Source organism: Macaca mulatta, chromosome 10, assembly GCF_049350105.2.
Source record: "Macaca mulatta isolate MMU2019108-1 chromosome 10, T2T-MMU8v2.0, whole genome shotgun sequence".
Lineage (NCBI taxonomy): Eukaryota > Metazoa > Chordata > Mammalia > Primates > Cercopithecidae > Macaca > Macaca mulatta.
The window spans coordinates 13,864,561-13,875,000 of record NC_133415.1 but is presented as its reverse complement, the minus strand read 5'-3'; the positions used below and the strand labels follow the sequence as shown (position 1 = coordinate 13,875,000).

The 10,440-nt window shown below is 53.3% G+C and overlaps 1 protein-coding gene across 2 annotated transcripts in view; it reads left to right on the top strand.

Annotated features, from left to right (window-relative positions):
• Positions 1–9,546, top strand: part of PDXP (pyridoxal phosphatase) — a 10,221-nt gene extending 675 nt beyond the window's left edge. The window contains exons 1-2 of one of the 2 annotated variants that reach the window (XR_013399038.1): positions 1–873; positions 9,476–9,546. The exon at positions 1–873 is cut by the window's left edge and continues 675 nt beyond it. Coding sequence is in view for 1 of the 2 variants with exons in the window: in XM_015150293.3 (XP_015005779.2) it covers positions 6,773–7,089 (317 nt within the window). In the remaining variant the exon portion in view is untranslated. Of the gene's footprint in view, positions 874–6,772; positions 8,132–9,475 lie in introns of those variants that run through there. The other variant, XM_015150293.3, reaches the window with a different exon arrangement.
• Positions 9,547–10,440: the final 894 nt, after the last annotated feature.

Genomic DNA, 10,440 nt, shown 5'->3' with positions numbered 1-10,440 from the left:
GAGATGGAGGCGATTTGCGCATTCGCTTCCACGCCTAAGGGTGAGGGGCGGGGAAGAGGCGTCTCCAGGTGGCAGGTGGGGAACAGGAGGGTGCGAGGGAGGCCCAGGGTGCTTTGGTGGGTGTAGGGGGATGATACCTGTAGCCGCCATCCTGTGAGGGGCAGAGTGTGGTCCCTGTTGGACAGATGAGGAAACTGAGGCCCATTGTAACTCAGGGAGTTGGGCGGAATTCTGCCCCACCCACCATCGCTCTGGGGTTGGAGAGGAAGCCTGGGAGGGTTGTCCCTCGTTGTGAGGGTTGAAACTCCATTCCCAGAGGTAGGGTGTAGGCAGGTGTGTGGAGAGCAAAGGCGGTGGAGTTTGACCTCAGTTCCAGGTCCATCTCCAGCTCCACAGCTGTGTAATCATGTTCAGTTACATAACCTGCAAGCATCTCTGCCTGGGTGAAAAATGGCAGCGCTCACTGTGCCCGGTGATGGTGATCAGGGTGGGTGCCTGGCACGTAGTAGGTGTTCAGATGATGTAAGTTGTAGCCAGAGTCCACCATGTTACAGAGAACTTAATGAAACAGCTTGGCGTGTGTTCTTCTTTGGTTTCCAAATTGCTCTGGAGATGGGAGTTATTGTCCCATTTCTCAAAGAGACTGAGGCAGCCGGATGCAGTGGCAACGGCCTGTAGTCCCAGCTACCTAAGAGGCTGAGGCGGGGGAGGATTGCTTGAGCCTAGGAGGTCAAGGCTGTAGTGTGCTATCATTGCATCTGTGAAAAGCGACTGTACTTCAGCATGGGCAACATAGTGAGACCTTGTCTGTAAAAGAAGAGGAAAGAAACTGAGGCTAAGAGAAGGGAAGTGAGCTGCCCAAGAACGTATATAGTGAGCCCCTCCACCTCCTGTGTCCCCACACACCTGCCTCCATCCTGCCTCTGGTAATTGGTGTTTCAGCCCTCACACATAGGGACAGTTCTCCCAGACTTCCCCTCCAACCCCACCCCAATGATGGGTGGGGCAGAAATCTGCCAGCAATTCACTGGCAGAGTGATAGAGCGCCGGAACCTGAATTTGGGCTTTGTGACACAGACCTCCAGTCCAGGGCACTCTTAACTGCTGTCATCTTGCTAGTTCAGCCTTCCAGGGGAGACAGAAGCAAAAGGAGGCCCCTCCATTGTGGAGGGATTGAGTTAGACAAGATCAGGTGGCAGCAGAGGCTAATTGGCAGTGGTCAGTGTGTGTGGACAGGTTAATAGCCCAGTCAGTAGACTGGGGCCATGGACAGATCTCTGTCACTCCCTCTCTGCTGGCCACTGACCCATGTAGTCATTGATATTAAATCCTGGGGGTACAGGATGGTATTGAGTGAAGAGAAGTAAACACAGGATTATGGTGGGGTGGTGAGCAGGGCCTAGTGCCAGGGGCATCTGGGAAGACTCCCTGGAGGAGGCATGATGCGGAGCAGAGTGATAATACACCAGGAGATGTAAACCCAGTGTTATGGCATGGCAGAGAGGGATTCCGTAGTCCTTGGCCTCTCCTGGCTGTGCTGCACACCTACTTGGTATGTGGGCCCACCTCAGCCTCAGTTTCCCCATAAATCTGTGTTGAGGGATCTCTGGTCGGGGCTCTCAGCTGCAGCAGCTCCTGCCTGCCTTAGGCCATGCTATGAAAAGTTTTTCCCAGGAGGCCTCAAGGCTCAGGTTAAGGCTGTGGGTTAAGAGGTTCTCCAGGGCACAGGAAGGCTGGTTGTCAAGGAGCTAGGGAGAAACCAGGCCCTGCCCATGCCTGCCTTGCAGGCCTCTGTGGAATCCAGACCCCTGTGGTCTCAGTAGCCACCCGGCTGTGCCCACCCATCCTGCTGTCACTCCCACAGCCTAGAGGGGGAGGCAGAGGCTTAACAAACACGGCTCTGCAATCATGTTTGTGCACAACTTAACGATGCAGCTTTCAAACGGTGTGGTGTGGTGTGGTGTGACGTGACAGTATTAAAAGCCCTCATGATGCTTATGTCTGAAATAATGCAAATATCTGACCCCCAATTCCTCCTCCCCCGCCCCAGGGACCTCCGAAATTGTGTGTTTATCTTGTCACCACATGGCAGCCACTTGAGCTGACAAATAGAAAGGCCTGCTGTCTTAGGAATACGTCATCAGCATAACATGCAGAGCCGTGGATTAGAGTGGAGGGGAGTGGAATGATGGTGGCCTGAGAGACGTCGGCCTGAGAGAGGCCCAGATGCCCCTGCTAGGAGGCTGGCTCCCTGGGGTCAGGATCTTTGTAATGTTGACTGCTCTGTACCCTGTGTCTAGCATGTAGTTGGGCCTTAGTGAGTATTAGCTGAATGAAGGAAGTGAGACACAGGGCCCAAAGGTGATCAACTCCATCCTGGTGGGGAAGGACAGAGTTGGGGCCATTCTTGAGCTCAAAAGAACATTTTGGGATGACTCAGTGAAAGCCCTTTCCGTCCCAGAAGGAATTGCTCACCAGCGGAGCACATGGCTTTTATTCTCTCTTTTTTGTTTTTTGGTTTTTTGTTTTTTGTGTTTGTTTTTTTGAGACATAGTTTCACTCTGTCGCCCAGGCTGGAGTGCAGTGGCGCCATCTCGGCTCACTGCAACCTCTGCCTCCCAGGTTCAAGCGATTCTCCTACCTCAGCCTCCCCAGTGGCTGGGATTACAGGCGCACACCACCACGCCTGGCTAATTTTTATTCTCTACCAAGTTCTTAAAACAGGCAAGTCACAAGATGTCAGATGAGGGGAGAACTCCCAGGGGTGTTGCCCTGGGCCAGCGTGAAAGCATGAGTTCTGGCCCACCTCGGCCTTGATCTTATGACCCTGGGAAGTTCCTCTTCCTCATCTGGGGGCAGCAGGGCTGAGGACTCTTGCTCTCCCCACCTGTTTTCCCCTTTGTTCCCCTTCCTCATCTTTGCCTTTGGCTTAACTGAGTGGAGTGTTGTCGGCTATGGAACGGGAGATAGGAGGCCCAGAGCATTTGGGGTCAGACCAGTGGCGCACTGAGAAATGTGGAATAGCAGGGAAAGCCATGATTATACCGTGTGCTGGCTTCTGTGGTGTAAATACTCCCAATACAACCGATCTTGAGCTACCAACGTTAAGTCAGTCCCTGAAGGTAGGGTTGGGAAGAGATGTGCAGTAGCACACACCTTCTTACAGATTTCCACCATCACAGGTATGGTGGAACTTCAAGAGCAAAACGAGCAGAGGCTAGTGTGGTTCAATAACTAAGAAGTGATGAGTTTTGAGAACTTATTTTATTTTTTTTTTTTTTGAGACGGAGTCTCGCTCTGTCGCCCAGGCTGGAGTGCAGTGGCCGGATCTCAGCTCACTGCAAGCTCCACCTCCCGGGTTTACGCCATTCTCCTGCCTCAGCCTCCCGAGTAGCTGAGACTATAGGCGCTCGCCACCACGCCCGGCTAGTTTTTTGTATTTTTTAGTAGAGACGGGGTTTCACCGGGTTAGCCAGGATGGTCTCGATCTCCTGACCTCATGATCCACCCGTCTCGGCCTCCCAAAGTGCTGGGATTACAGGCTTGAGCCACTGCGCCCGGCCAAGTTTTGAGAACTTATTAACGTTTGTTTTAAACATTATCATTTAGGCCGGGTGCAGTGGCTCACGCCTGTAATACCAGCACTTTGGGAGGCCAAGGGGGGCTGATCATTTGAGGTCAGGAGTTCGAGACCATCCTGGCCAACATGGTGAAACCCTGTCTCCACTAAATATACAAAAATTAGCCCGGTGTGGTGACACGCGCCTGTAATCCCAACTACTCGGGAGGCTGAGGTAAGAGAATGGCTTGAACCCAGGAGGTATAGGTTGCTGTGAGCTGAGATCGCTCCATTGCACTCCAGCCTGGGCAACAGAGCGAGACTCCATCTCTAAATAAATAAATAAATATAAAAAGCATTATCATTTAGTTGTAAATTTGTAAGCTGAGTTTTTTTTAGACAGGGTCTCGCTCTGTTACCCAGGCTGAAGTGCAGTGACATGATCACAGCTCACTTTAACCTCAAACTCTTGGGCTCAGGCTCTCTTCCTGCCTCAGCCTCCTGCGTAGCTGGGACTACAGGTCTATACCCCTGCACCCCACTATAATCCTGTGTCTACTTCTCTTCACTCAGTACCATCCTGTATCCCCAGGATTTAATATCAATGACTGTCCGGGTCAGTGGCCAGCAGAGAGGCAGTGACAGAGATCTGTCCACGGCCCCAGTCTACTGATTGGGCTATTAATCTGTCCACACACACTGACCACTGCCAATTAGCTTCTGCTGCCACCTGATCTTGTCTGACTCGAACCCTCCACAGTGGAGGGGCCTCCTTTTGCTCCCACCTCCCCTGCAGGGCCAAATTCGCAAGATGACAGCAATGAAGAGTGCCCTGGACTGGAGGTCAGTGTTACAAAGGCCAATAATTTTTTTTATTCTTTGTAGAGACGGGGTTTCGTGGTGCAGGCTGGGCCTTTTATTTGTTTGTTTATTTTAAATGCAGCTGTGCCTGGAATAAGTTGACTTTTTTTTTTTTTTTTTTTTTTTTGAGTCGGCGCCTTGCTCTGTCGCCCGGACTGGAATGCTGCAGTGGTGCAATCTCAGCTCACTGCAGCCTCCTCCGCCTCCCGGGCTTAAGTGATTCTCCTGCCCCAGCTTCCCGAATAGTTGGGATTACAGGCGTGTGCCACCGCACCTGGCTGATTTTTGTGTTTTTAGTAGAGGCTGGGTTTTACCATGTTGGCCAGGCTGGTCTTAAACTCCTGACCTCAGATGATCCACCCCCCTCAGACTCCCAAAGTCCTGGGATTACAGGCGTGAGCCACGGCGCCCAGCCAACTTTTCTTTTTTCTTTTTTTTTTTTATTTTTTAAATATATATGTATATTTATTTAAGTAGGAGTGGGATCTCCCTATGTTACCCAGACTAGTCTTGAACTCCTGGGCTCAAGCAGTCCTCCCACCTGTGCTTCCCAAAGTGCTGGGATTACAGGCATGGGCCCCTGTACCCAGCCATAAGTTGACTTTTTTTTTTTTGAGACGGAGTCTCGCTCTGTTGCCCAGGCTGGAGTGCAGTGGCCGGATCTCAGCTCACTGCAAGCTCTGCCTCCCGGGTTGACGCCATTCTCCTGCCTCAGCCTCCCGAGTAGCTGGGACTACAGGCGCCCGCCACCTCGCCCGGCTAAGTTTTTGTATTTTTTAGTAGAGACGGGGTTTCACTGGGTTAGCCAGGATGGTCTCGATCTCCTGACCTCGTGATCCGCCCGTCTCGGCCTCCCAAAGTGCTGGGATTACAGGCGTGAGCCACCGCGCCCGGCCAAGTTGACTTTTAATAGTACCTTCCTTTGGCTGGGCGCAGTGGCTCACGCCTGTAATCCCAGCACTTTGGGAGGCCGAGGCGGGCGGATCACGAGGTCAGGAGATCGAGACCACGGTGAAACCCTGTCTCTACTAAAAATACAAAAAATTAGCTGGGCGTGGTGGTGGGTGCCTGTAGTCCCAGCTACTCAGGAAGCTGAGGCAGGAGAATGGCGTCAGCCCGGGAGGCAGAGCTTGCAGTGAGCCAAGATCGTGCCACTGCACTCCAGTCTGGGCGACAGAGCGAGACTCTGTCTCAAAAAAAAAAAATAGTACCTTCCTTTAACGCCCAGCTCATAAAATTCCTGCAAGGGAAACAATTTGTACTCCCAGGTCAGAGCTGGGTTGGACCCACGCAAATGCAAATCCTTTTGCTGCCACTTACGAAGCTGTACAACCCTGGGCAAGTTACTTAATGTCCCTGAGCCTTGGCATTCTCATCTGTAAAATGGGCTTCCATAAACACCCAGCACAGGCCAGGCAACCGGTTTAGAATGTGCTTAGTAAATGGTGATTATCATCATTTGTTCAGGGCCATTAGCATGAAGGCAGAATGTTCAGGCACAAAGACATGTCTGTGGGACAGGCACAGTGGACTTTTTGTGTGAGGCAGGATGGTACTGGGCTGGGAGACAGGACTGTCCTTTAGTTCTATACAGTCCTCCTATTGTTGGACACTTGGGCGTGTTCCACAGTTTGACTTATCAGTTACTGTAGCCCCAGACATCTTCCAGCCTGCAGCTTTTTGTCTCCAGTTGGAATTCTCTTCTTGTGATCACTTTCCCGGGGGAGGCGGACTGGGTCAGAGGTGCGAACATTTCTGTGCCCCGCTGTGTTCCGAAGGGACTGTGCCAGTTTCTGACGCCAGCCGCGTGACTTCTTGCAGCAGTAACCACAACTGCTATTTGTTAAGTGCTGCTCCATTTACAAATCACTTGCCCCTGTGATGCCCAGCGCCCCTTTGGAGGTAGGCCTTGCTTGGATTCCACTTTTGCAGGAGTCCAGAGAAACTCGGGGTGGTCGAGTGGTTTGCCCAAAGGCCCACAGCTGCCAGGGTGAAATCGCGAACCTCAGGCAGGACTGACCGAGCCAGGCCCTGTTTACCTGCAGTAGCTCCACCCGTCCTCACAATACCCACATGAGATAAGTGCCGTAGACATCCCCATATTAGATATGGGAAAATCAAAGCACAGAAAGGATAGCTAGCCTGTCAAGAACGGTGGAGATGGAGTCCAGATGCCGGCATCTGGTTGCCCTCTCTACCCTTAGCCACTAAATAAGACTCGGAAGTGGGCTTTCTGGCTCGTGTCAGCAGCTGATTTGACCCCAGCACAGTCTGCCTCCCTGGACTTCCAGTTTCAGGGCCTGACGCTGTCCCTGCCGCCCGCCTGCTGACTGCGTCTCCATCTCCCTACAGGCACCGGGAGCCTGGCCGCTGCGGTGGAGACGGCCTCGGGACGCCAGGCCCTGGTGGTGGGCAAGCCCAGCCCCTACATGTTCGAGTGCATCACAGAGAACTTCAGCATCGACCCCGCACGCACACTTATGGTGGGTGACCGCCTGGAGACCGACATCCTGTTCGGCCACCGCTGCGGCATGACCACCGTGCTCACACTCACGGGAGTCTCCCGCCTAGAAGAGGCCCAAGCCTACCTGGTGGCTGGCCAGCACGACCTCGTGCCCCATTACTATGTGGAGAGCGTCGCAGACTTGACAGAGGGCTTGGAGGACTGAGCCCACTGCACCTGCAGCCACAGGCCCGCCCCTCCCCACGCCCTGATCCTGTAGGTCACGAGCCGTGTTACACACCACCGGCTCCTTGGCCCAGTTCTGCACCGGGGTGGGGCTGGGACCTGGGGAAGGTTTGAGGGACCCTTGCAACCCCCTCCCAGCAGTGGCTGGGCACTCTTTGCTGCCCCAGAAGTTGGTCTCCTACAGATTCATCTTGGCCTGACCCAGCCAGGTGGACTTACTTCCTGCCCTGTCACCTCCCCTCCTTGAAATCTGGGCCCTGGTGCCCGCTGAAGATTTCCTCTAGCCCTGAGCACTTAGTCTTCTCCCCCTTCCCTGGGTCTTCTAGAGCTCTCTCTGCCCCTCAGGTCCTGGCCTTTGGGTCCTTGTCAACCAGAGGTCTAGGGAACCACAACCCTTACTGTCCTGAGTGCCGGCAAAGGCTAAGTGATAGTGACCTCATCGATGTTGGGTCCTGTGGGGTACCAGTTTAGGTTCCTAAGTAACAGTGACCCTTTTCGTCCTGGAGCCCGAGTGGACCAATCGGAAGCCTAAGTGACGATGACCCTCGCATGTCCTAGGTCCCTGGGTGGACCCATCAGGACCCCAAGTGATAGTGACCCAGTGGTCTTTTAGATCCTCAGTAGAACAATCCAGAAGCCTAAGAGACAGTGGCCCCTTGATAATCTGGGTCTCACGGGACCAGCCAGGGGTCCAGGTTTCAGTCCGTAAATAACAGTGGTCCATGTCCTGAAGACACCCCTCCGCTACAAAGACTGTGACGCTCTGGGGCTTCTGTGGCCAAGCCCCACCCTTTCCTGGTCATGGTACCCGTACAGTGTTAATGGCCACAGCTCAAAGGGGGCTTTCATGTCTCCCTGTGCAGTCAGTGTTTGCAGTACCACCTCTCTCCCGTGCCCACTCTCAGCTATTTATTTAATGTATGTGTGCCAGTGACGGTGGGTGGGGACTGGGCCTTCCCCGCCACCTCCACCCCTGTTGTGACCTGTCCTTCCGTACTTAATAAAGTGCGCGTGGGAGTGTTCACCTGTGTTCGAGTCCATGTTTGGGGAGGGAGGAGGACCCCCTGCTGGAGCCTGCTCTCCCTGGAGCTGGCCTGCCACATTGTTCCCTGCATGAAATGACCCATTCCCGTCCCTGAGTGTCTTCTGCGTGTGGCGATACTTTGAGTCAAGAGCACTTTATATGTCGCTGAGTCTTGGTGTACCGACTGACTTCAGTGCTTTGGAAAACCCAGCATGTCTGAATTACTCATTCCTTTACAGCAGGAAATGGGGGATCAGAAATGCGATGTTAACTTACCAAGGGTGAACAGCTGGACGCTGTGCTCGCCTTATGCAGGATTTGAACATGCATTGGCTGACTGTAGGAAGCTGTAGCCCCCTCTCTGGAGACACTGAGAAGGGAGACAGGAGGGCGGAGCATGAGGTCTCAACCTCAGGGAGCTCAGGGGAGATGCTCTTTGAGACATCCCCACACCTGGGATGCTGCCAGTGACAGTCTGCCCTGCTGGTCCCGAGCTCCTCCAGGCAGAGGCTGTGTATCTCCCTCGTTGCTGCATCCCTGGGGCCTAATGCAGAGTAGGTGCCCAGCCATGAGCTAGCGGGGGTCCAGGGGCAGCCTGGAAAGGCCCAGAGAAGCTGAGAGCTGCGTGGGGAGGTGCAGTGGGTGCTGCACAAGCTCAGCTTTGGTCTCATTTGTGAAGTGACGGTGGGACTTCAGGGTCTGGGAAATCCTCTCCAGTATGATTCTTGAGAAGAGGGTGTGTTTGACAGAGCCCAGATGCTTCATGAAGTAGGAGCAAATGTAGTGCAGTCATGGAGACTTGTGTTTGTTTCAGAAACTCAGTTCAGCCAGGCACAGTGGCTCACACCTGTAATCCCAGTGCTTTGGGAGGCTAAGGCGGGTGAATCACAAGATCAGGAGTTCAAGACCAGCCTGGCCGAGATGGTGAAACCCTGTCTCTACTAAAAATAGAAAAATTAGCTGGCCATGCTGGCAGGCGCTTGTAATCCTAGGTACTCGGGAGGCTGAGGCAGAGAATCGCTTGATCCCGGGAGGTGGAGGTGGCAGTGAGCCAAGATCGCGCCACTGCACTCCAGCCTGGGCGACAGAGCGAGATTCCGTCTCAAAAACCAAAACAAACAGGCCAGGCACAGTGGCTCAGGCCTGTAATCCCAACACTTTGGGAGCCCAAGGCAGGCGGATCATGAGTTCAGGAGTTCAAGACCAGCCTGGCCAACATGGTGAAATTCCATCTATACTAAAAACAAAACTTAGTTGGGTATGGTGGCGGGAGCCTGTAATCCCAGCTACTCAGGAGGCTGAGGCAGGAGAACTGCTTGAACCTGGGAGGCAGAAGTTGCAGTAAGCCGAGATTGTGCCACTGCATTCCAGCCTGGGTGACAGAGTAAGACAACATCTCAGAAAAAAAAAAATTTTTTCAAAAATTAGCCAGGCGTGGTGGTGGTGGCTTGTGCCTGTAGTCCCAGCTACTCGGGAGGCAGGAAAATCACTTGAAGTTGCAGTGAACTGAGATCACGCAGCTGTACTCCAGGCTGGGCAGCAAAGCAAGACTCCGTCTCAAAAAAAAGCAAACAACAACAGCAACAAAAAACTCAGTTCAACGTGGCTAAGGCATAGGGGGTTTTGGTCTGCTCCCTGAGGTGGTCTAGCACCCTCCAGGTGTATCCTCAGTTCTGTCTCGCCATCTCCCCAGCCAACATCCTAGGACAGATTCTCATGGCCTGGCTTGGGTCATAGCCCATCTGGATGGGACACAGCTATTGGGCCATGTGACCCTCCCCGCCTTCCCCTTCACCCTCCACCAGTAAGGAAATGGTTGTCTCTACACAGTCTTGCCTCAGCCTCCCAAAATGCTGGGATTACAGGCGTGAGCCACACCCCGCCTAAGCACTGAATTTGTTTTGTGTTTTGTTTTTGCATAGGTTCTCGCTCCGTCACCCAGGCTAGAGTGCAGTGGCGCGATCTTGGCTCACTGCAACCTCCGCCTCCCAGGTTCAAGGATTTTCCTGCCTCAGCCTCCCGAGTAACTGGGATGACAGGCACCTGCCACCACACCCGGCTAATGCCACCAGGTCTGGCTAATTTTGAGTAGAGGTGGGGTTTCACCATGTTGGTTAGGCTGGTCTCAAATTCCTGACCTCAAGTGTTTGCCCACCTCGGCCTCCCAAAATGCTGGGATTATAAGCATGAGCCATCTTGCCCGGCCTCTAAACACTGAGTCTTGAGTTTAACGCTTGAGTGTAAACCAATCTCAGTAATTTGATTCCTCAGGGTCAGCGATTGGCTACTCTTCTGGCCAATGAAACA